This window comes from Lygodium microphyllum, chromosome 15 (assembly GCF_053477565.2).
Source record: "Lygodium microphyllum isolate KBCC chromosome 15, Lygodium_microphyllum_v1.1.10, whole genome shotgun sequence".
NCBI classification, from domain to species: domain Eukaryota; kingdom Viridiplantae; phylum Streptophyta; class Polypodiopsida; order Schizaeales; family Lygodiaceae; genus Lygodium; species Lygodium microphyllum.
Window position 1 is genome coordinate 105,172,414 of NC_141149.1, and position 26,821 is coordinate 105,199,234.

Genomic DNA, 26,821 nt, shown 5'->3' on the forward strand with positions numbered 1-26,821 from the left:
CATGATGGTTGACCTCTTCCTTCTTCAGCAAGGCACACTGGTATCCATGGCTTCTTTACCAACAGATGACCAGACTACTGGGTGCTTCTACTGTGGCATCACCAGACACACCACCGATGCTTGCCGACTTCGACCTTTGCTCCCCACCTCTCCGGAGTATATGTGTCTTCCACCAGGCACTCCTCGTGCCACCTCTCCTTTCTGGGCCAAAGAGATCGTTCTACATTGGCTATCAGAGTACTAAGCTCAAGGCAATAAGACGCATCCAATGTGCACTAAGTCCTTTTGAGCACATGGAGGATCGATTGGCACTACGACCTCCTAGAGATTGTCGCAATGCCAGCGGCAGTCTTCTTCCACTTATTTTCAGGTATAGTGGCTTCCACAACCTACGGATCTACTGTCCGCTCTATCGAGAGACTGTGATTGTTTGATACCGTCTCCTCGTCAGTTTGCTCCTTGGAGAGATAGTGGTTGCTCGATTCCTTCATCTTCTTCGGCTACCTAGTCCGCTCCACTGAGAGACAACGACTGTTGCCCACCTCTTGCTCATTCTAAGCCCTACCCTTCCCCACCCTCGACTACTCAGGTTCGAGAGGCTACCTCTGGGAGCTCTTCGACACCCCGAATACCTTCTTCGGCACGACCGGTGGTACTTCCTTCGTCATCAGATCTTTTAGAGTCCGTGATCCATGAGTTTTTGGATTCCCTATCTACTTTAGAGGGGGATGTTATTTCTTTGCTCTCAAAGGGGGCATCTACTTCTTCGACTTCAGCGGGGGCTCCTCCACCTCCCACCTTAAAGGAGGAACCTACCCCACATGAAGTTCTTCACCCATCCTTTACTTTCTTGGGGTGGCTGTCTTCGACTAGTCATCTCTTCTACTGATACCCAGGATCTTCAGGTACCTCCTAGATCAGGACCTCAGAGGTTCTGCTGCGACTTGGTGATGAGGCCTTCATATTCCTTCCAGCATGGATGCACGGAGCCAGTGGCTTCTCTCCCAAGGTTGCGTTTCAGGTTCTCCAGTTTACTCTTTCTACTGTTCTTTACTGCAGGTTTCTTTCCGGAGGAAATCTTGGATCTTCTAGATCCTCTACATCTTCTTCCTCCTCTTCTTCTTGCCTTCGTCCCTTGGTTAGCATGGAGCCACCTCCCAAGATTGAGGTCGGGTATATCCTTATGGTTCTCAGCACCACACAAAGTCCAACATTCCTCCTATGCATTGCATGATTTCATCATCTATGTACTAGGGGGCTTGGGCAAGTGACCAATTTTCCCACAAGGGACATTGTCGAAGTGGCACCTGCTGTATGAGCATTCTTCAGCATGTAGCATTGCATCTCCACCTCACTCTTCTCTTGTTTCCCTTTTTGGGCCTAAGAGGGGGTGTTGAGAAACCCTTCACCCTTCATCCGCAGTTTGCATTTTTGTGTTTTTGCATTTTGTGTTTAGGGTTTGCGTTTAGGGTTTGTAGCCCCAAAAAGGGGCACCATCCTAGATTGACTGTGCCTATTTATAGGCCACTCTCTCATTCATTCCTCACAGCTGATTCATTCAGTTCATCACCTCTTCTCTCCAGCCTCTCCACTACCCTCACACCCCTTCAGGAGGACATTGCGGTTCGTGGTTCGTGGTTGTGTTCATCATCTTCCTTGTGCTATGACACCCTTGTTCCCTTATATCACATTCACTACATGATTCAGAACTTCATCATTCCATTCATCAGAGTTTCTTCTCTCTTCTCTTCTCTTCTCCATGTTTGCCGAGTTCACTCCATGTTCCTCTCCGCAAGTCCTATTGTCTCGCTGGTATGTCATCTTTTGAGAGTTATGACTCTTTTTCTATGACAACCCTTTCTTGGACAGCATGAGCAGCATGAAGACAATCATGAACTTCTTGGACCATGGATTCTTCTTTAACTTGTGTCTTTGAACTTTTATGCTACATCCATTGTAGTATCTTCCCATTTGCAGCTTTGAGAGCAAAGCTAATTGAAGCAGGGAGGGTTTGTAATGAAGTAAATAAGGCCAATGACAAATAACTAAGGCCAATGATAGGCTGAAAGCCTTTGTAATAAGATTAGAGGAATAGGGCTTAGGGTTTGCTATAAATAGGCAGCCCTAGCTAAATTTAGGGGTCTTTTGTCATTATGAACTTGGAAGTCATGTAAGTTTTCTTGGTAGTCTCATTAGTTTATGTCTTTCACCTACATGGAGCTGAGTTTCCATGGCACTAGCTTGTTTCAAGCATTTCTTTCATGTTTTCTTAGGTTAATACATTTTAGCTTCTTTTCCATGTCAATTCCTTGTTGATTCCATTAGATTAGGCAAGTTTGATTCAATTAGAAGATCCCTTCATTTCAGTATCCCAGCGGTGGAATCATGAAACTAGCCTTCCTTCTTGGATAGGATGGTAAATAACTTGATTAAGCACTAATTACAACAATTAACAAATTCACAAAATTGAAATACACACTTTACCATACAATCTTGGACATTGGACAGCTTGTTGGCCCCAAAACTGGTATCCTTCGTGGTGTTTTCTTAACCTTTATTGCAAATGGATGGAGTACAACAGAGATCCTCTAACCTTCTCCACTAATCCAAGTGTCTCTTGTTGTTAAAATTCACTAGCAAGCCTCTAAACCAATTTGCCCCTTGGTTTGCTCAAGGATTGGCCTTCATCCATTGCGTTCTTAGGGTTGCTGGTGTGTTACCATGAAGTAATTGCCATGTGCATCACACGTGCTAAACAACCTTGCATATTTGATTAATATCTTAATCAAATGTTATCGGTAAGATTAGAGCATCTCAAAATTTTACGTCCCCGTGGCCGTGACATGAACTCATGCTGCACTCCAGTTCACATGCAGTCTCATGCAGTCTTCACTCTTTTGCCAGTTGTTTTCAAAAAGTAACTTCTTGTATAGTCCTTGATTTTTCGCCTGTCAATCTCCCCTAGTCGTTAACCACAAACCTCTACAAAACCTTCAGTCACGAACTACAATCTTAGTAGTGTCCAATACTAATAGTGTGTATGCTTGCCAAGGAAGTTGATGAAGCTTGATGATCCCAAAGCTTAGGAGCTTGCCTTCACAAGCACTTGCAAGAGTTTAATAAGGGCGTTGCTTTGTTCAACCGGTTTGATAGTTTGATTGAGTAGTTGGCAATCACATGGCTTGCGGCTCTAGGGATTCTTGTTGTTTCTACTTGCCATGTGCTTGATGTGTCCTTGGTCCCTAGCAATGGATGACCTCTTTAATATGGGTGGTGCCCAGGTCCATGACATTCTCCAACAATAGATTTGTGCTACCCTCAATTTTGCTTCAACCATTTGAATCCAAAAATTAACATATAGTCTCTTGAAGATATATATTCAAAGGAGTTATATTCTCTACTAAGAAAGGATAATTTTCACTAGCAAAATATCCATACTTTGGACATCCAAAACATAAAAAAACTAATTAGCAATCTTCCCCCATTAAGATTGCCCTCTGGCCATCCACTCATTCTCTATACCGATGCGTCCAACTTAGGTTGGGGAGGATGTCTTTGTGAAGAAGAAAAAGAATCTACAGCACTGTACCCCTGTAGATATGCATCCAGGATTTTCTCAACCATTCAGAAGAATTATCCCTCCTATCAAAGGGAAATTCTTGCCATGATTAAGGCTATCAAAGCCTTTCACTTTTTCATAGAATTTGTTACTTTCACAATCAGAACTGATTTGAAACATGTATCGGGCTACTTGACAAAAAAGGCACCAAATGAAATAGGGAACAAAAGATTATTCCGATGGTCATTGTTCTTTGATGCTCTGGATATCACATTCGAGCATGTGCTGGGAATCCAAAATACTGTAGCTGATTTACTTTCTCGAAAACCACCTTGAAAAAGCAAATTATGCTTGATGTACAATATTTCTCTCTCTCCTTTATCAAAACTTAATTTTTGTTCTCGCCAAAAGTCATGAATGTAACTTTACAAGATTCCCTCCCACTACAATCTTTCGCGGGAAAGGTTTTTGCCTCTCATAGTTTGCCTATATAAGGCTCGCATTGTAAACCATTGTAACATAACAAATAACAAGAGAACAAGTTTACAGCAAGTCTTCTCATTTGCCTTGACTCCTTATTTCCATATCCACATTGTTCAGCACCGTATCTCATTGCACCGTGCTATCGTCTTTCATCCGTCTTTCCGCTTTCCGCTGTGTACTCTGTGAGTTGGTATCAGAGCAGAGTTTTTCATTCATCTACTTGAGTGAAGTGAGGTTGTAAGTGACATTATGAGGCTTAGCTCATCTTTAGGCATTGAGGCTTTGGATTGCCGTGTTGCCGCTTCGAGCACCTCCGTTCTCTTACGTCCAATAAATTTCTCATGGCTTCCAAGCAAGTTGGGAATGCTTTCTCCTCTGCATTCAAGCGTCTCTCAGAGAGATACAAATCGCTTGGCTATTCTACCATCATTGTTGATGAAGCTCAACCAAGTTCTAAATGGATCTTGCCGGAGATTGGTGCATCTCAAATTTATGGAGAAAACAGAATATTCAAGTTCAAAGCTTCTACCATGTTCATAAAAAATCAAGGTATTTTAACTGTCAGAGATTCTCTCAGAAGATCAGCATGTAAACCTACTGTCTTTAGTTTATCCAAAAATACAAAAGCAACAAAACAGAAAGGAATACCCTTATATACACCTAGGATATATTGCTATAGGTATTATTCCCCCCTTTAGAAAAGGCTTAAATGCATCCTGTATGGCAGCAGCCTTAGATACACACCATTTAAATTGGCATGATATGATAGTTGGAGCTGCAGTATCACCACTGCCAAATGGCCCCATTTTTTTAAAACTAAGACCAAATTATGTTATAGTAGTTGATGATCCGTATCTTCCAGAACTTCTTATGTTACATATCAGAACTATAGGTTTGCAAATGAAAGCATGCTCTGCACATCTTGCAATTCAATATAGAATGGTTTTCCGTTGTATGTCTTTAGCTATCCCAGAGTGATAGAAGGGGTTAACTCTTTTAACGACAAAGGCCAAACCATCATCATGAAGTCAGATGAGGTTACACAAAGGTTTTTACTTGATTGTGTAAATTGGTCGGAGATAGAGTTGCCTACTGAATGGCAACTGGATATTAGCTCTATTAGAAAGAAAGAATTACTTTCTTAAAAAATTATAAAGGTTCAGAATATAAAAGGGAAAACATTATTACTTCCGCAAAAACAGATGCTTACAAATGCCCCTCCAAACCAATCATCTTCAAAAGCAGTAATACAACCACAGCTGAGAGTTTCTCCCTCTTAGAGAGCAAACACTTTAAAGTTTCACATTCAACAGTGCTTACATGACTAAGTTATTCATGGATCTGCCAACATTGTAAGAAGCTCATTGAAAAGGCTACATCTTCTGTAATCAATGCTCTTCAGACTTTTGAGTATGAAGAAAATCATTATAAGGCAGCGCCTTATTTGCGACCCTAGGATAATAATTCTTGGACAGCAGAATTGCAAGCAGTCAATTGGACACATCTGGCATTAACAGGACTCATTGAGAAAATGGAATCCTTACAGCAGATCATAGATCAATTACTTGTCCTCTGCCAGCAAATACAAAAAAATACTATTGCAAAACCAGCCACAGCCAATGTTTCTTCAGCAATAGTTCCAACACCAAGCAATTCAACAGACTGGTCTACTTTCTCAAACAAACGGCTAGATAAAGGCTGGACATCACATTTCTCCTCTCCATCAACCGGTACATTGAATATGCATTTTTCTCTCAAGGGTAAAGAGAAAGAAATCATACCCACAGGAAAAGGTACCTCCAAGTCTACTCAAGGCCCTACTACACCCATACTTCCTAAAAATGATTTATTATGCTATAAAAATCTGCAGGACACAGATTACCCCGAAGATAACTTACAACAGATTCAAGACATTTACTGTCAACCTACAGGATCATGGTTACACACATCACAAGAAACACAAGAACCACCACTGTTCCAAAGTCCGATCCAGCCAGGATCAATAGGACTTAATTTATTAGAATATCTGGAATTTATGTTTCCAGATTGGTCAGAATTTGATTATAAAATGGCTTTTGATGACATTGATCTTGACTTGGAAAAAATCAAAAGGTTAAGAGAAGAAAACAAAGTTCTTGATCAAACGCCCTTGTGCATTGACCCAGAAGAACAAGACAATGAAGATTTTACCAGATATGTACATAACAAGATTAACTCTAGATATTTGGGTGAAAGTATACAACAAACTCCACCAAATCTACCACTTGTGGAAACACCTGCATGGTATTACAAGGATCAAGCATATTTTGAGGAAAGAATGGCTTATGCCATCACATCTTCAGATGAAGATGATGAGAGTGTAATAGAAGAAGAATTTACACCTATTAATCCTCACAGATCCAAATCCCCTTCAAGCATTCTTAAGCCCAAATGAATGCTCACCAACATCAGCGTTTTGTTACTCCAACTGTTCCATTAAATGCTACTACTTCCAGTCCTGCATCCAAAACCTCTCACAATGATTTCTATAAGAAAATTGGAGTTCCTGAGAAAGTTGGCTCATTTCCTATTTGGTCTATTGATAGGAAAACACCAAAAGAGAAAATTACTGATTTACATTATGTATGCATATGCAGGCCAGAAGATAGTTGACAAGTTGCAAACTAGCAGGATTGATATCCTGAATGCCATTACCCATGGTTTTGTGGGAGGCATCAAGCACTGGTGGACATCTATACATTCACAGGTAAAACTGGCCATTGCACAAAACCTTGACCCCGTACAAATATTTTTTGAATTATTACTGGGTGAGTTAGTGGCAAATAAGCTTGATGACGTTTTGGAAGCTCGAGAAGCTTTCTTCAAGTCAAAGCTTTGTGACCCCCGCATGTACAAAGAATATTTGATCTACATGAGAGACCTATTATATGAGGGTTTGGGAGCACATGACAATACTATGAAAGAACACTTAGTTTGTTTTTTTCCGGAGCCAATCCCATTTTATTGCAAACAAAAAATGAAAGCAGAAAACAGAGATTTCACAGACATTGTGGGACAAATCATTTAGACAATTGAACAAACAGTAAAAGAGGTTTGCCACCATAAAAAAATGACCCATTTGAATCAAAAGTTTCCTCAGTCAATCTGCAAGCAAGCTTATAAGTTTAATATGGATTTTGGATGAGAAAAATGTAACTGTGATAATTTCTCCAAATACAGCCACCAGCATCATCGATATCGCCACTCCTCCAGGTATCACAGAAAGTAATCTCATTCTAAATCATTTTTCAACAAACAGGATTACACTGGCCACAGACACTCCAAGCATTTGAGAAAGTCGTACAAACAGTCAAAAGGCAAATCATCATACGAAGATTACACACAAAAATGATTCAAAGAAGAAGGATCTAAAATGCTTCATTTGTGGAAGTCCTTCACATTTGGCGAACAAATGTTTAAAAAAAGTGAAGAAGCAGAACAATTCTGCCAAAGTCAATATGCATATCTATGATTCAAATTCATTAGATGATTCATCAGAGTACTCTACATCAGATTATTCTACAGATGGTTACTCATATGATGATATGATTGAAACTAAAGAAGAATCCAGTACTTCAGAAGAAAGTGAGTCAACCACTGATTCTTTTGATGCAACAGAAGTCACAGACGAAGACACAATTGTTTCTTCAAGTTTTATCCTGTCAATGCTCATAAGTCTTATTTTCGAGGAGACAAGAAGCAAAAGTTTATGGCTTCAGCTTTCAGTTCTTATCCCAAATTTGGTTTTCCAAAAGACTTAAAAGGGAAACAAAAGAAAGTTGATTCCTTTGAATCAACAGAAGATTCTGATATAGATACATCTTTCTCCAAGGATAAGAAACATAAGGATAAGCTTAGATAAGAATTTTTTGCTAACCCTTATGACTTGCCTAAACTAGGTATATTGGGACGAGACACAAAGAACCAGGCCAATATGTTTGTGCCACATAAGTTGGAAAGCATGTATCAACCCATAACTGCATTACAATTATTTCAATCTCTAACACCCACAACAAATGCTACTCAGCAAATCGGTGAAGAAATAGTAAAGGCATTTACCCAAATGCAACAAGAAGTACATTCACTATGCAAGGTATATAGAAGAATTCTCTCTACCAGAAAGAACTAGCAGAAGGAACAACAGCTATTCTAAGAGATCTTCAAGATATATCTTCTACCTCCCAGGTAAAAGCTGCTCCTAGCACTTCAATACCAACAGCCCCAGTCAATCAAATTAGGGTAAGCAAAGAACAAACATTCAAGGTCAACGCCTTGGATACTGGCGGTCCTATCCCCATGGTATGTGTTCAACTAAAAAACATGCCACAGTTTTCCTTGTATGTGAATGCCCTGCTCGAAATAGATTCAAGCTTAACCATTGCCCCTTTTGAGCTTTTTCCATGAAAATACATCAAAGCTACCACTCCAATCATAGTGGAGCTATCAAATAATAAGAAAATCACTCTTATTCATGTGACTTAGGCCTATCTCCATTTTGGCAAAATAAAAGTGCCAATTGAAATTCAGCTCATGTGCCAGATGCGGTACGATCTTTTGATCGATACTCATATTCTTCAACATCTTGTCCCATATACTTTTTGGTCAAATCGTTTTGGTATCACTTACCAGTACAAGAAGGCAGAACTATCCCTACTCTCCAAGATTGGTAGATCAGTTTACTCAATCACTGAAACTACTGGCCCTGACAAACTAGCAGCAAGGGAATATTGGATAAAGCAGGAAATGAAGAAATTTGAGGATCAGATAAAAAGCATGGAATCAAGGGTTCAACAGTTCATGCATGAAGATCCTTTGGTCTATAAGGAGAAGAGAGAAAAGTTTGCTATCTCTTTGCCAATCCTGCCAAATGCTGTATCTACAAAGGCTGTCCATCAAGGAATGAAAGAAAAAGACTTAGTACTCTGTAAAGAGGAAATAAAGTCTCTATTAGAAAAATGATTGATTGAACCTACAAATTTTCCGTGGGCTTGTCAGGCATTCTATGTCAATAAGCACTCGGAGCAAAAGCGAGGTAAAAAGAGAATGGTGATAAATTACAAGCCTCAATAAATATCTCATAGGGCATGGACACCCTATCCCTTTGAAGGATTTGCTTCTAAAAAGAATAAAAAAAGCCAATTTTTTTAGTAAGTTTGATCTAAATTTGGTTTTTGGCAATTGCCGCAAAAAAAAACAGATAGTTACAAAACCGCTTTCTGCGTTCCCCATGGCCATTATCAGTGGACAGTTCTTTCTTTTGGCATCAAGGTTGCTCCAACGAAATTTCAAGAATGGACAGATTCTGTTTTCGGCAAATTTGTTTTTTGCCTAACATACATAGATGACATCTTGGTTTTTCCAAATACCATCCAAGATCACTTGGATCATCTTTCTCAGGTTGCTACTGCTGTAGAAGAAGCTGGAATAGTTTTATCACCTACAAAGTCCCTAATGTTTCAAACTTCTATTGACTTTCTTGGAATTGAAATAACCCAGGGGCAGATCAAACTACAAGACCATGTTCTGAAGAAAATTTTGGACATGCCAGACAGCTTAACCTCCATTAAACAACTACAACAATTTTTAGGTTGTTTAAATTGGGTAAATTCATCCACTCCTAATATTGCCATATATTCAAAGGAGTTATATCTTTTACCAAGAAAGTATAATTTTCACTGGCAAAATATCCATACTTTGGCCATCCCAAACATAAAAAAACTAATTAGCAATCTTCCCCCATTAAGATTGCCCTTTGGCCATCCGCTCATTCTCTGTACCGATGCGTTCGACTCAGGTTGGGGAGGATGTCTTTGTGAAGAAAAAAAGAATCTACAGCACTGTACCCTTGTAGATATGCATTCGGGATTTGATCAAGAACTTTGTTTTCTTCTCTTAACCTTTTGATTTTTTCTAGGTCAAGATCAATGCCATCAAAAGCCATTTTATAATCAGTTTCTGATCAATCTGGAAACATAAATTCCAGATATTCTGATAAATCAAGTGCTGTTGATCCTGGCTGGATCGGACTTTGGAATAGTGGTGGTTCTTGTGTTTCGTGCGATGTGTGTAACCATGATCCTGTAGGTTGACAGTAAATGTCTTGAATCTGTTGTAAGTTATCTTCGGGGTAATCTGTGTCCTGCAGATTTTTATAGCATAATAAATCATTTTTAGGAAGTATGGGTGTAGTAGGGCCTTGAGTAGACTTGGAGGTACCTTTTCCTGTGGGTATGATTTCTTTCTCTTTACCCTTGAGAGAAAAATGCATATTCAATGTACCGGTTGATGGAGAGGAGAAATGTGATGTCCAGCCTTTATCTAGCCGTTTGTTTGAGAAAGTAGACCAGTTTGTTGAATTGCTTGGTGTTGGAACTATTGCTGAAGAAACATTGGCTGTGGCTGGTTTTGCAATAGTATTTTTTTGTATTTGCTGGTAGAGGACAAGTAATTGATTTGTGATCTGCTGTAAAAATTTCATTTTCTCAATGAGTCCTATTAATGCCAGATGTGTCCAATTGACTGCTTGCAGTTCTGCTGTCCAAGGATTATTATCCTGGGGTCGCAGATAAGGCACTGCCTTATAATGATTTTCTTCATACTCAAAAGTCTGAAGAGCATTGATTACAGAAGATGTAGCCTTTTCAATGAGCTTTTTACAATGTTGGCAGATCCACGAATAACTTGGTCATGTGAGCACTGTTAAGTGTGAAACTTTAAAGTGTTTGCTCTCTGAGAGGGAGAAACCCTCAGCTATGGTTGTATTATTGCTTTTGAAGATGATTGGTTTGGAGGGGCATTTGTAAGCATCTGTTTTTGCGGAAGCAATAATGTTTTCCCTTTTATATTTTGAACCTTTATAAATTTTTAAGAAAGTAATTCTTTCTTTCTAATAGAGCTAATATCCAGTTGCCATTCAGTAGGCAACTCTATCTCCGACCAATTTACACAATCAAGTAAAAACCTTTGTGTAACCTCATCTGACTTCATGATGATGGTTTGGCCTTTGTCGTTAGAAGAGTTAACCCCTTCTATCACTCTGGGATAGCTAAAGACATACAATGGAAAACCATTCTATATTGAATTGCAAGATGTGCAAAGGATGCTTTCATTTGCAAACCTATAGTTCTGATATGTAACATAAGAAGTTCTGGAAGATAAGGATCATCAACTGCTATAACATAATTTGGTTTTAGTTCAAAAAAGATGGGGCCATTTGATAGTGGTGATACTGTAGCTCCAACTATCATATCATGCAAATTTAAATGGCGCGTGTCTAAGACTGTCGCCATACAAGATGCATTTAAGCCTTTTCTAAAGAGGGGGATAATACCTATAGCAATATATCCTAGGTGTATGTAAGGGTATTCCTTTCTGTTTTGTTGCTTTTGTATTTTTGGATAAACTAAAGACAGTAAACACATGCTGATCTTCTGACAGAGAATCTCCGACAGTTAAAATACCTTGATCTTCTATGAATATGGTAGAAGCTTTGAACTTAACTCCACTTTGTTGGTCCCCCTCAACTTGGGGGGCTGTTAAGCTGGAAAATTAATTAAGAACAACATTATTGGCCAATTGAGCAATGGAAAATCTAATAATTAATTTTGGTAGGATAAAATACCACTCGTGGGTGCTATTAAGCATTGAAAAATCTACTAATTACAACATTATAGGCTAATTTATTTGGCCCTAGAAGAGCTGTCAAAACCAGAATAACAGAATTAAATATCCATTTTTGAGCTTTGGTGGGACAAGAGTCCGACAAAACTCTATAAAAGGGGCCAAGGGGGGATGGCCACAATCCAACTTTTGTGACATCCCTATTCTACTTGTCTCAGTACCGTCATTCATTATCATCAGCACCCAGCCTCCTCCTATTGGCCATTTCATGGGCTACCCGTTGATGCTCTCTCTCCCGTGGCTTGGGCTTCCTAGCTAGTCTCAAGTCACTTAGGATACTTAGTACACCTAGCACAGCTGGTGCTAGGGTTTACTAGGACACTTAGTACAATTAGCCCTAGGGTTTTCTATTTAAAGACATTTTGTGCATTTTAGCACATTTATTGTGATACTGTTCATTGTACTTTGATTTATTCAGTTGAGAACAATCCTTCATTGTTGTGATTGAGTTTCTGCACTCCATCTCTCTTTCTCTCTCTACCGAACTATCATGATTGGACACATGCTGGCCAAGATATATGGCTCTATCGTGGAACAAGCATTGAGTGAATGGGCCAAGATGCATGGCCTGAGGTCAAAAGGCCAGGCTGGCTTCAAGAGGGGATATACAACTCTAGACCATATCTTTACGTTGAGGGCAATCATTGAAGAAGGCAAGGCATTCAAGAAAAAGATCTATTGCTGTTTTGTGGACTTTTGCAAGGCCTTTGACACAGTGCCACGTGCTAGACTCATGAGAAGAATGCAAAACATTGATGTGCCCGCAGAGATATAGTGGAGTATCTATGCCCTGTATGAGACAGTGACAGGCAGAGTACGAACACCTGAGGGCATCTCAGATACAGTCAATAGCACCATTGGGATGAAACAAGGCTGTCCACTTTCACCGACACTTTTTGGGCTGTATATAGATGAAATTTCAGAATATGTGGATAGGACTGGTGGGGCCGGAGCTGGCTGGAGTGCTGATACCATTCCTGCTTTATGCCGATGATATTGTACTTATATTTGACTCACCCGAGGGACTAAATAGACACTTGGATGCATTATCAGCTTTTTGCAGAGATAGAGATCTTAAGGTGAACCTTGGGAAAACTAAAGTTATGGTATTTAACACTTCAGCTGCTTGGGTGACAAGAGCTGAGCACCAGTTTACTTTTGATGGAGAGCCAGTGGAGATGGTTAGTCAGTATGTCTATTTGGGGGTCACATTGAAGGGACCACAGTTCTCTTGGAGAGAGACATCAGAGGCTCGTTTGGCAAAAGCATATGCAGCCTTAGGTGCATTGGAGAGGCAATGTGCTCACATACAATTTCATGAGCCGTGCACCAAACTGTGGCTTTTTGACACCCTGGTTACACCCACACTTCTATATGGGGCAGCTATTTGGGGTCCGAGTCTCTTTCACACGAGGAGACAGCCTTTGGGAGACCATGATGGACCAGAGAAGGAATACTATGATGGATGGGAGCATATGGAAAGACCACTGGTCATGATGATCTCACGCATGATATGAGCGAAGAGCTCGAACCCACATGAGATTATCAGAGCTGAGTTGGGAGCATCACCCATGGTGGCTAAGGCCTTGGTCCAAGCAGTGACTTTCATACATAGACTATGGGAGCTCCCCCAAGATAGATATCCACGGCTAGCCCTGGCCTCTTCTAGACAACTAGCAGCAGACGGTGACAGACACTGTTGGTATGCTCAGATGAGTACATGGATGAGTCTACATGGGTTGTAGATTGATAGACTACCCCCCTTTGACTATAGCCTGGATTGCCCTACACTTGACCTAAGCCGATCAGAGCTAAACCATGTGATCAGAGCAGACATATTGAAGTTAGATACGGAGAAGACCTGGATCCCCTCCCCCCCTCCCCCCATGGCACGAGGATGGCACACTACCAGACCCACTTCCTTCAGGTATCTGAGGATGGTTTCATCACCTGACCCAATTACATGGACACACAGCTGCCTCATGGACTACGCACAGTTATTGGTCAGATCCGCACCTCATCCCACCACCTGAGGATTGAGATAGGCAGATGGGAGGGTATACAAACAGAAGAACGCATATGCCCACTATGCGACAGAGAGCCAGAGACAGAGGAACACTACATTTGCCGATGCACTGTATATTATGACATACGAGGTAGATACCACTGTCTGTTTCGAGAGGGTTTTGGACCCCTGAGACGGATCTTGCAGTTTGAGGATCAGAGATGCTTGGGATTTTTCCTCTTGGAGCTCTAGAGGCGCAGAGCAACAATTCTACAGAGTAGGAGGCCCCCACAGCTCGGCTCACATAGACAGAGAGCAGTTACTGACTTTTTCACTGATACACGACAGAGTATGGCAGATACCACTACTACTGCCACACAGCCTACAGGAGTACATCATCATTGGACCTCATCTTCTATAGGTGTCCCTTTGGATAGAGCAGTGGCACTTAGCCGGTCTAGGCGCCCACGTCCACCCGGACGAAGGCCTAGACATCCACACCACAGACAAATTAAAGCCATCATTGAGCGCCACAGGAGACAGATGCCGATATGCCTCAGCCATGCAGAGATACACCTCCCTAGAGAACAGACATATCATTGATGGAGAGTTTTCCTTTCTCTACTCTCACTTTCAAATCACTGACATGTTTCGCTTTTATAGGACACTATTTCATTCTTTTTCAGTCTTATAGGCATGTTTTTCATCTTTTTCTCGTTCCAGATGAGAAACACACCATCATTGTATGTACTGCTTTGGTCTCATAGGCCACATTGGCCTTTTAGAGACGTTAATATACTCTCTCTCTCTCTCTCTCTCTCTCTCTCTCTCTCTCTCACAATTACTTGGGCTAATTGTGGTATCAGAGCCCTCCATTGCTAGCTACCACCCACCCTTGCATCCATTGCTATTGAGCTCCACGCTCGGCAGGCTGCTGTTCGAGCCATTGCCCTTGAGGCAGCTCTCATCTAAACTTGGTGATGGTTGTACAATTGAGCCCTTGGTAGTCATACAATGGCTGCTGCTTCCTTCCTAGCCATTTGGCAACAATTTCGTTCAATCCACACGGCTGCTGCCTTTGCAGCATCATGTGATGGTCCTGCAGAAACTCCCTCTGCTGTAGCCACCCAGCCAACAGGAGAACCATCTTCAGCTTCTGCTGCTACCTCTGTAATGCAGCAGGCCCAACTTCTGCAGGCTCTTCCCTTCAGGTGCTACTCTGTCCTGCTCCCTACTGCCTTACTTGGCTGGTTGTTGCCCTTGTAGGTAACCCTTGGAGCGCCGTCCACACATCTGCCTCTGCAGTAGGCCACCTTAAGCGAACCAGGGCTGCCCACTGGCTCCTGTCTGATGGCTGACCAGCAGATCCAGCCATTTGGCATTCTCGGCCTGTTTCATTACCTTCTCCTGCAGCACTGCCTCTCCACCTGCTGTTGCCATCTGGTCGCCTCCATTGATCCCCAGCAGCACCACCTTGATGCTGCCCTGCAGCTTGAAGCTGCTGCCTGCTCAATTCCTGTGCTGCCTTCTCCAGTTCTGCCAGCTGACACCGAGTACTGCCACATTTTTCTTCCACCTCTTGAGGTGCTTCCCCAGCTTCTGACAGAGTTGAAGCGTCACCAGTGCTGTCTGCTCCTCCCGTCCCTGCAGAACCACCTCTGCTGCTTGTGTACTTTGCCCATTAGCCTCAGTGACTCCCTTGCCTCTGCTGCTGGTGCTGCCGTCATCTCAGGCTCAATGCCACCCCTCTGTCCAGCTGTCGGTTGCTGCCCTGCAGTACTTACAGCAGCACGACTCACTTTTACAGCAGTGTCAGCAATATTCGGTAGGGGAGAAAAACATAGGATGGACTTTTTGTATACATTGTGTACAAGTGAACATGCACTACACTATATTATATATAGGCAATTCTAGGAAGCTAATCAATTTGTGTCAATGTGCATGAGTGAGTAAAATAGTGTGGCCCTTGGGACAAAATATTGGCATGCTGAAAATGGAGCTGGACATTGTCTCAAGACTTTAGTTATTGGGCACTCACTATTGCAAATGGTCAAGTCACCGTGTTTGTGGCTATTTGGCAACTCACTATTGTGAATGTTACATTAAGACCTTTGGAAGTGTGGTGTAAAGTCAAATCTGCTGGGTGATCAATATGCATCTTCTAGGAGAAGGATGTGGCCTAATTGAGGCATTTAAAAAAGTGGAATATGAAGAAGAGATCTGCAGCTTAATGATGTTATTTAATTGCTTTGGTTTTTCAAATTTCTATTTTGTGTTTTGTATTTTCAAATGATGGTTTATCTTTCTTTTGTTGTGGGGTTGCTTGTCTCAGATCATATGAAGTCTGACGTTTGATACATAAATTTGCAGCCACTTGTATTGATGGCAAGCCCATTATAAAGTTACCAAAAAAATCAGTGAGCTTGAAGCACATTGAGTTCAACTTTGCAGAACAGGCTTTTTACACACAGCTTGAAGTTCAGTTTCGTAAAACATATCAGGTAGATAAAATATATGCAGACATGGGTCATATCAAATCCCTTGTGTTTCAGCTGCCTAGATTTACAGAAGTTGAAGTTGCTGTAAGCACACAATTACTTGGCAGATTCAGATTGCCTCTAGGGAAATTTGAAAGGCTCAAAGAGAGACTATAAGTGGTAGCTCATTTGGTTAGTTTGAGAGTGACATGCTTGACATAGGGTGTGGATGCAGCCGACATTGATCTGAGAAGAGCATAGTCAATTAAGTGACCAGTTTGGTGATGAGTGATAAACAATGATTTTTTTTTCAGACCCCTCTCTCAAAAAATTGATCATGATTTAGTGATAAAATCCTCGACTTGAGAGGTACCTTATTGCATGTTGCTATATATTGTTATATGGATGTCTTTAGATACCCATACTTTTACTCTATAGAAATAGCAATTTAAGACAATCAAATCTCAAGTTTTGGTTGTTGTTTTATAGAAATAGCAGTTCTAGGCAATCAAAAGTCAAATTTTGTACCAAAAATTTCAATATTAGGTGTTCAATATGATTTTGAGGGCTGAAACACATAGAGATGATAAAATAACTAACAATAGTATGGTTTATAGACATTCGTCTTAGTCAATGCCTTTCATGACGCTTGAAGGCATGGCTGATTGGCCTTGTGGACCTTATCGTATAGTTCTTAAGTCCATTTGGTAACTCTTACGGGGACACATGATGCATCAATAGTCCTTGTGGCTTCACCCACTTGACCAAATTTCCCTTGGTAGAGACTTGCCAAAGAACGTATGTGATGGTGGCCCTACCCTTGGGCTAGATTGCTCTAGGCCCTCTAAGGTAAGTTAGGCTAGCCACTAGTCTACCTCTTTTCTTTCCACTTAGCTCTTTAGGCTAATTGAGTCAAGTACATAGGATAATTCTCCTCAAGCTAAGCAATGCTTTTGGTCTTCATCTCTTTTCTCTTCGGTTGCATTCTCTCTTTTGGGTTATCTTTGCATATTTACTTTAGTAGCAAAGTATCTCAATATGAAGCACTGGTATGTAGGTTGTTCTAATCCCTCTTTTGGTGTTTTACATGATGGTTTGTATTCTAGCTAAGGACTAACATTGTAGGAATCCATTGGTCTTGACTAGGTTAGAGGCATGGTCTTTCGACATTCCCTTGGTGTCTCCTTGTTCTCTCTTGGTTGAGTCCTACTTCGACTAGTAGGTAGGCTTCCTCTGTTGAGACCGAGCTTTACGCACCATTGAAGTTACAATGGCAAATGCTTCTCCAACATTGATTGTTCTAGTCGAGGTGCTTCATCTTCTTCTACCTCGAGTATGAAAGTTCAGCATGTCAACTACCACCATCTCTGCCTCTCCTTTAGTATCAGCATTATTGTTTAAAAGGGGTGCTTTTCCCACATTCTACATTCAAGTTTGGGATGTCTTCTTTGTACGTGGTAGTCAAGGTGACTTGGTCAGCAGCCATCTAGAGCAGACCATTGGCTAGGTGATGATAAGGGAGTGATGAAAATAGTGAAATGCATCTTGTATGATTGATGGCAAAAGGTAGTAGTGAAGGGCAGTAGGCTGGGTGACCTCATCTGATGAAAATCCAGCTGTGGAAGCTGATGCCAACAATGTGGATGACCTCCAGATGATGATCAGTAGTAGGGCGACCTGTTTTGATATAAATGCAGCAGTCCCCTAGATCATGATGAGCAAGGTGGCAGTTGGAAACTCTTTGATAAGGGCTGGAGTAGTCACAAAGGGAGCTTGAGTGATGGCATTGGAGCACTTGGTAATGATGGGCAGACTGGATGGTGAAAGGGATACAAGTGACCTTAGCACACACTCTATTTATAGATATGGAATCAACCAAAGTCTAGTGTTTTGTAGCAGGCTGGGCAGCCTGATTTGGTGAAAACATAGCTGTGGAAGGTGATGTCAACAATGTGGATGACCTCTAGATGTTGGTTAATAGTAGGGTAGCCTGTTTTGGTATAAACGGTCGACCAGATTGTGAGTAGGGTGGCAGCTGGAGACTTTGATAGGTGTTGGAGTGATGGCGACGATAATTGAACAAAATGCAAGTGTGGGAAGCCTTCACATGGTCATGGAGGCAGCTAATAATGATGGGCAGATATGTAAGGGTTTTGATGATAAAGTTAGGATGATGAGGTATGAAAAGACATGTAGGTGATTAGATCATAGGAGGAATCTGAAGTGAGCAGGGTACTCATGGGTGTTCTACACAATGAGATGCATAGAAGAATGCTACACAAGGCAAATGAGAATGCTCATGCAGCAAGGTGCCACTTGGATAGTGCCCCATCAGGAAATTATTGACTTCCTCAAATGCCCTTTTACAAAGATGATGTGAAGATTGTGCAATGCAAAGGGGGAGATACACAGGGAGGGATGCTGATTTTGAAGATAATGCTTGCCCAAACCTGTAGGTACCAAGTGAAGGGTATGAGCTCCATCTCATATGTGGATGTCGATATCGAAGGAGGAGGAGGAGGAGCTTGATGTGAGTTTGGTGCTGAGAACCATGTGAAGTCAAGAGGAGGATGAAGAAGCAGTTCATTAGGGAGAAGAAGCTGTTGTAACAGCATCAAGATATGCTTCAAGATCCACCTCGAGAGATGAAGCCTTCATGTAGCAAGGACAACTACTGCAAACCTGCCATGTTAGTCCTTAACGAAAATACAAAACCTAGGATGTAAGTATGAGAGAAGATTAGAACCCACATACTAGTTCTTCATATTGAGATGCTTTGATGCTAAGGAAAAAGAAAAAAAAAACAAAGCTAATGTAAGAGTAAGATGTTGTGGGAGAATGAAAATGAATGAATAATGGAGTAAATGAATGTGTGTAGCAAAAGATAAAAATCCTAAAGGTAAGGTAAGTAGTCTAAAGTACAATTAGCCCATGGACCCAACTCAATGGGCTAATGAACTAAGAGTACAAGTAATTCTAGACTAGCCTAGTGTATCCTAAGGGGCCTACAAGGTGCTAGCCTAATGGTGTGGGCACCATTGGTCATTGTGCATGTCCTTTAGCAGATCTTTACCAAGGAAAATCATGGTGGGGAGTAGAAATTGATCTAAATGCGGTTGCATCAAAAGACCTCGTAAGAGTGGCTATTTCGAGCGTTTGGTTTCAATTCTAACATGCTTGGTGCGCAAGATCAATCACCTAGATCTTCAGGTTTCTTAAAAGATGTGGGTGGAGGGGCTGTCTTGTGCAAGATCAATCACATAGACCTTTAGGTGTCTTGAAAGATGGGGGTGGAGGGGCTGTCCATATGCCACATGTCAAATGGTGTGCCATTGAGGTGGGTGGATAGTAGGAGGAAAATGAGTTCTAGGTGCAAGTTTTGGAGGACACCCTCTTGGCTGCCAAGGAGAGTAGTACCTATGCAATTGCGCTTGCTTTGGTGATGATTTAGGGACTAGGTGCAAGTTTTGGAGGATGCCCTCTTGGCTACCAAGGAGAGTACTAACTGTGTAATTGCAATTTGCTGTGGTGATGATTTAGGGGGAAGATCTTGGCCTTGTTATGACACTCGTCCACATGACCCAAGTGTTGGCAGTGAGTGCAAAACATGTTCTTTGTAGGGAGTTGTTGCTAGATAGGTCTAGATTCTTGTTCATTTGAAGAAGGGGTGTCACCCTTATTAGAACTTGCCTTCCCTTCTAGAGAGTTTTTGTCACCTTTGGATTTCCACTTTGAGGAAGAGGACACTGAAACCCCTTTTGAAGTGGACAATATGGGAGAGGTCTTAGTCATGCAACCTTGCACAACGCAAGAGTTGGTCATTTGAACTTGTAAAAGATGGAGAGTGGGACAATGAAATAACTTATTGCATGAAGTTGACATTTAGAAGTCAGCTTCTTTAAAAATAATGTGACTTGATCCTCATTTGACTTAGGTCAACAAGTGGTGGCGAACTCGATGAGTAAACACCAATCCTCGACCATCTTGACTTTCAGATCATCCCCTTCCTTAATGGGACTATTGCAACTCATGGTCGAGAGTGATGTGTTGGGTTTGATCTCTTGTTGCATTGTGGTCAATGAGATGACTCCAACAATTAGATGCTAGGGAAAAATGTTGTAACTATGAGTGAGACTCAAGAAGTAACCCCTATATCAAGTTGACATTTGTTGTAGCATTGTGAGCCATTCATTGATTGACATGAACCACTAGGCCCCAAAGGCCTTGAGACTCAAGAACTTCTTCCATTAAGTTCGACCAAGTTGTGAAATTTAACCCATTAAAACGAGACTTATCACTAAAAGCATTCTTGGCTGTAGCAATTGGAGTGAGAGTTGAGTGGTGAGTAGGGAGGGTAGGGTGGAGGATTGGAGTACACTTAAAGATGTGTCCTAAAGTGCCCACCATGCATTGAAGATGTGGGCATAGTGGACCCATATTTGTATATGGGCTGACTAGGCATAGGTATGGTTACAATATGAGTAGTCCAAGGAGGATGGGTAAGCGCATGATAAGCAGAGGATGAAAATCCTTGCGTTTGAATGGTTGTGAAGGCACATCGTAAGCAGAGCATGAATAATTTTTTGGTGGAGTGGCTGTGGATAGATGTCCAAGGGAGTGAGAGGAATGCCCAACACAACCATCCTAGGATAGACAAGTGCACTCACTTGTAGGTAGGTTTAGGGTAATGTGTGTATGGTTTGGCATTCTCAAAACCATAGTTGCTCAGAGTTTCGGAAATGGGGAAATGGAAACACTTTTTTGAGTTGTAGAACAAACTTTTGGTCTTGGTTTGAAATGGTGAAATGGGAACCGAAAAAGTATAAATATACTTAAATAAAAATTTAAAAATAAAAATCTAAATGTGTGTGTGTGACATGTATGTGAGAGTGTCTATCTAGTTGTTGTATATTGTATAAGCTACTACTTCCTTCGTATAATTAATGCTGATATTGCCATATATACATATTATAGTCACTATTTAGTAGTGCTAGCAAGAGTTAAGAGTTAGTACTACCTTCACAGTTACACAAATCTTTGTGTGACTCCATGGATCCTCTTAGTAAGATGGATTTAATGAGGGGAAATAGGCATGCAAACGCATGCAACAAAACTAGAATTTTGAAGGCTAGAAATAAAAGCTGAAAACAAAAGTATATTACCTATCAGCCAAAATGGACACATGGGTGGTAAAGTTCCAAGCCTTCATGCACCCACACCACTGCCACCACCATACCCACCACCGCGAACACACCACCACAACACACCCCATCCACACACATGACCTTCCTCTCAGGCAGAGTTACACATTTCTTTTTTATCAGGCTGGACAATTCTATGCAGTCTATAGGCGAGGACCAGCTTCACTGGGCAATCGAGTAGGTCCAGCAGGTTGCCATGTAGCAGCTGGCAGATTTCCGCAGCATTCTTCTCATTATTTTATTCAGTGATTGCAGTTTGGCAACAATTGGCCAGTTAAAAACTGGTCGACCTGATTACTTTATTGTATTCCTTTATGCCTATTTATAGGCAGCCTGCATATGTTACCACCCTTGTCATTTTTCAGACACAGATATACTTCGACAACCATTTGTATATCTTCCATCTTCATTTCAGCATTTGGTTACTGCATATTTCTACGTTCTACTATCTCTTTTCTCTCTCCTTCTCTCTATCCATTGTCTTTCAGTCTTGTCCATACACTTTCACATTTGTTGCACTCTGACATGTATCCAAGTAGGATTGAAGGGCTGCATTTTCAGCGTTTGGAGTTTGAGGTGAACATGTGAAGCGTGGGAGAGGAGCAAGTTGCTGTTTTTTGCATGTTTTTGCTATTCGTGAAGAAGAAAAGATTGTGTTTTTAGCCTTTTGGAGCAGGTTTTGAGGTTTCATTGCCTTCGAGGATCGAAACACATTTGGGACGAGTGGAGGAAGCCCTATTAGGCACCATTTGCAGAGTCAGAGGGGGCTGCCCTTGTTTTTGTGTAGGTTATTAAGGTGACAATGTCTTTCAAGTTCGATGCAAAGTTTAGGCTATTATGGACCGTAAGGTCCCCATGTTACCGGTTCTTTTGCAGGAAAGGAGCGAAATTGTTGTTTTTTGCAGATTTTTGTTGTGTGTGAAGAAGAAAAGAATGTGTTTTCAGCCTTTTGGAGCTGATTTTGAGGTTTCATTGCCTTTGAGGGTTGAAAAACATTTGGGATGAGTGGATGTACTAATTGTAGAGACCAGTTAGGCACGGAGATCGAGACAGATAGTCGTTACGCGCAGTGAGAGACAGAGAGAGTGAGATAGAGCAGAGTAGAGAGTGAGCACGTTTGTAGGTTCAATGACGAGAGAGAACCTTTAGGTTTTTTTAGATAGATATATATATGTAAGTACAAGTGCTAAGGGTGTGTTTGCACCCGAGCACATTTAAAACGCACGAGGCCTTTATTCCCAACAACCTCCCACCTAAAGGCGATGTGCCTGAAGAGGAGAAAAGAATCAGCTAAGTCTAGGTATGTACAAAGTTGAAATACATATATCTATCCAACTTCCATCATCTGTCGGCAATGAGCAAACCGCTCTGCTGGAAGGCCCTTCGTGAGAAGGTTTGTAGGGTTATCATCTATATGTACTTTGACAAGCTCAATGCTCTTGCTGTCAAGTACATCTCTAATGAAGTGGTACTTCACCTATATGTGCTTTGTCTTTGCATGAAAGACAAGATTCCATGCTAGCATGATAGCACTTTGACTATCACAATGGAGAATAGGTAACTTTGAGATGCCAAGCTCTCCCACCAGACGTGAAAGCCATAAAGCCTCCTTGCATGCCTCAGTGGCAGCCACATACTCTGCCTCTGTAGTAGACAATGCAACACACTTTTGTAGCCTGGAGATCCAAGAGTCTGCTTCTCCTGTGAAAGTAAACACATACCCAGAAGTGGACTTCCTGCAGTCCACATGACCAGCATAGTCTACATCTGTAAAGCCAACATCAGATGCCTTCTGGTTTCCAAAGCAGATGCACAACTCCTTTGTGCCTTTGAGGTATCTCATAATACCTTTCACTGCATCCCAATGCTTCTTGCCAGGGGTTGCCCCTTTGCAACTAATCTTGCTTTGTACTTTGGTGAGGAACCAAAAGTGACCTTCATCTTGTAAATCCATTTGCATGGAAGGGTTTTCTGCCCTTTAGGTAACTGCACCAAGTCCCAAGTGCCATTTTTTTCAAGAGATTCCATCTCTGACAACCTGGCTTTATACCATTTCTTACTGTCCCGTCTGTCCATTGCTTCCTTGAAGCAAGACGGTTCACCACAGTCTGTCAACATGACATAATCAGCCACATTGTTTGCACCAGAAACAAATTTGTCAGGTTTTCTAGTAGCCCTAGACGATCTCCTAACCCAATGGTCATTGTTTGCTGGCTGTTCCTGCAAATTTCCATTTTCAGCATGCTGTCTTGGCATTTCAGCCTACAAATCAGCATTAACAGCTTGCTGCCTGGCTGTTCCTGCACATGTAATGGCTCATTTTCATGGGCAATAGTTGGTTGATCATTTCCAGGATCATTTCCTGCATTTACAGGTTCATTTACAACAGGTATTTGTTGCTGTACAGTGGGCACATTTTGTTGTCCAAAAGGTATTTCTTCCCAGAATACAACCCTACGGACCTCCTCAGTCTTTTCGGGTTGTTTGTGCATGCAATCTTCCCAGAAGATAATGTCATTGCTGCGTACTACTTTCCTTTTATCGGGATCCCACAATTTATACCCCATTTCACCCTCGTCACCATATCCTAGGAAAATGCATTTACAGGACTTTGGCTCAAGTTTGCTGCGTTTTTCTTTACGAATGTGCACAAAAGCTTCGCAACCAAACACTTTCAAGTGAGCATATGAAGGTGGCTTGCCCGACCACGCTTCTTGGGAAACTCCCCCCCCCCCCCCAAATACCTGTTTGGTGACCGATTAATTAAGTGAACGGGTGTCATAATAGCCTCTGCCCAAAAACCATGGGATAATGCATTATGAGACAGCATCGTACGGACCTTATCCTGTACGGTCCGATTCATACGCTCTACAACTCCATTTTGGGGCGGATTATGAGGGATAGTGAGCTCCCTCTTTATCCCTTTGCTGTCACAAAATGCCTGAAAGGCCTTGGATATATATTCCCCACCATTGTCAAAGCGAAAATACTTAAGTATCTTATCTGTCTAATTTTTAGCCAATGCCAAGAATTTTTTAAACTTGTCAAGCTCTTCATCCTTGCTACGAATAGGGTAAACCCATACTTTCCGTGTAGCATCATCGACAAAGGTGACAAAATATTTCTTTCACCCTAAAGATAATCCTGGCATTTGACATATATCCGAATGTGCTAACTATAGAGGAGAAGATTTCAAAGAAAGAGACTTTTTGTGAGACGTTTGTGCATGTTTGCCATAAATGCAATGATCAGAATGCTCAAAATCAGCATAACGAAGACAAGGCAAGTAACCCAAACGAGAAAGCACTTTCATTCCTGTTTGACTCATGTGTCCCAACCGGCCATGTCACAAAGAAACACTTGGCTGCTCGGTCACGGCAACAACATGGTCACGCACACTAGATACATGAAGTGGATACAAAGTATCACTCTTGCAGTCTCTGGCAATCACTCTTGATCCCTTACAGATCTTCCATTTTCCATCACCAAAAGTGGTATGAAAACCATCATCATCTAGCTGCCCTGTGCTAATCAGGCTCTTCTTGAGTTGAGGTACATGCCGTACATGGTGAAGTATAAAGACAGAGCCATGCTGCAACTGTAACTGCACACTACCAATACCTGCAATCTCACATGCATAGTTGTCCCCAAGATGGAGAATACCATATCGACCCCGTGTATAGGCGGGAAACCAATCATGATGAGGGGTGACATGAAAGGAAGCACATGAATCAAGAATCCAGGTATGCATGTCATCATCTGTATCTGCAAGTAAAGCATGTGCACCAAAGTGTGAAGAGACAAAGAGTACATCACTCTTACTATCACTATTATGAGTGACTACATTCACCTCTTCAATTTTTACACTGCTCTTCTTAGGCTGATTGTCCTTCTTCTCTTCCTTACTATCATTTGTCTTTTTTCCTTTTCCTTTCTCTTTCTTCCATTTGTAGCAATCACGTTTAAAGTGACCCTTCTTGCCACAATGATGACATTCAACATCTTTGCCATGTGATTTACTGCGTCCCTTGCTATCATATTTGCCCTTTTGCTGTGATCTGCCCCTAGTATGCAAAGCACTAGAAGACTTACTAGATGCATTGTTCAGCCGATTCATTTCTTCCATAAGTAAAGCACTCTCTACATCAGCATACAAAAGGATAACATTAGAATTGCTCATAGCAGTCCTGAATGTATCCCAACTCTCTGGTAGAGTGCAAAGCAAGAAAGTAGCCTTAAATTCCTCATCAATCATGAACTTCAAGGCAACCAACTGGCTGAAAATGGAGTTAAACTCACTCAAGTGAGTAGACATTGCTGTACCCTCTTTCATACGCAAATCTTTAAGCTTTTTCAGCCAATATACTTTACTTGCAGTACTTTTTTGTGTATACAGTTATTTCAGTCTAGTCCATATAGCATATGCAGAATTCAAACCTTCAATGTTGAATAGCAAGGCATCAGAAATTGATAGCTCTATGGTTGAGCGTGCAAGCTCATTTAACTCATCCCAATCGTCCTGTTCCATGTCCGCGGGCTTTGCCCCTTTGGTTTTTATCGCCTTTGCTTGCTTCTTTTGCAACAGGATATTGTAGCACTGCTTTTGCCAAACTGCAAAGTTATGTGCGCCTTCAAGCTTCTTTATGTGCATCAGACTACTGCTGTCATTGCTGCCAGCCATGATTTTCAGCCCAAATGTGACCAAAAACAACAAATGCAAGCCCAAAACGGTCACCCAAGTGACCAAGGTACAAACAAGTACCAATTAGCAATAAAAGACCATGCAGAAGCACAGATTTCAGATCTGTAATTAAATTTTCAAAAGCACCAAATTATGTGCTACAACATTATCCAACTGATTACAGCTGTTCCAAGGGCATATGCATCACATTACATGAGAAATCCCAAAATTTCAGCTGCAATTTCTATTGTACATGTACCCACGGGCATAAAATTTGAAACAAACGGTCAAAACCCCCAAAATTTTTGTGCTTAAAGCATCAACCACACATCTGCATTTTCTTTGTCATGCATAGGACAGTCCAATTTTGCCAAAATAGAGCAATTTCAGCAAAACCCCCAAATTTTACCAAGTGTTGATGTCCAAATTGCATGGAATTCAACCTGCATGTACATAAAATGACCAAATGCTACACAAATATTTCCCAAACTGCAAAAGCCCCAAATTGCACGGGGTCCAATGTGCATCAATGTCGAGAAATTGGGTAAATTTCAGCCCAATTTGCGCTTGTACATGAAAAGCCTCAAATGTTGGAGGCAGAATGTCACAAATTCCTACAATTTCTGAGACAAATTGTCTTGCTCTGCATCACAATTCTCAAATTTGGAAAAAGCCCCAAATTTTCGGGCCAAAATA

At 41.4% G+C, this 26,821-nt stretch overlaps 1 protein-coding gene across 3 annotated transcripts in view; it reads left to right on the top strand.

Moving 5' to 3' along the window:
* LOC148024859 (helicase-like transcription factor CHR28) overlaps nt 1-26,821 on the top strand; it is a 93,229-nt gene that overhangs the window by 25,181 nt on the left and 41,227 nt on the right. For all 3 annotated transcript variants that reach the window (XM_087694528.1, XM_087694527.1, XM_087694529.1), the window contains one exon: nt 16,137-16,267. In XM_087694528.1, the coding sequence (XP_087550654.1) occupies nt 16,137-16,267 (131 nt within the window). The remainder of the gene's footprint in view (nt 1-16,136; nt 16,268-26,821) is intronic.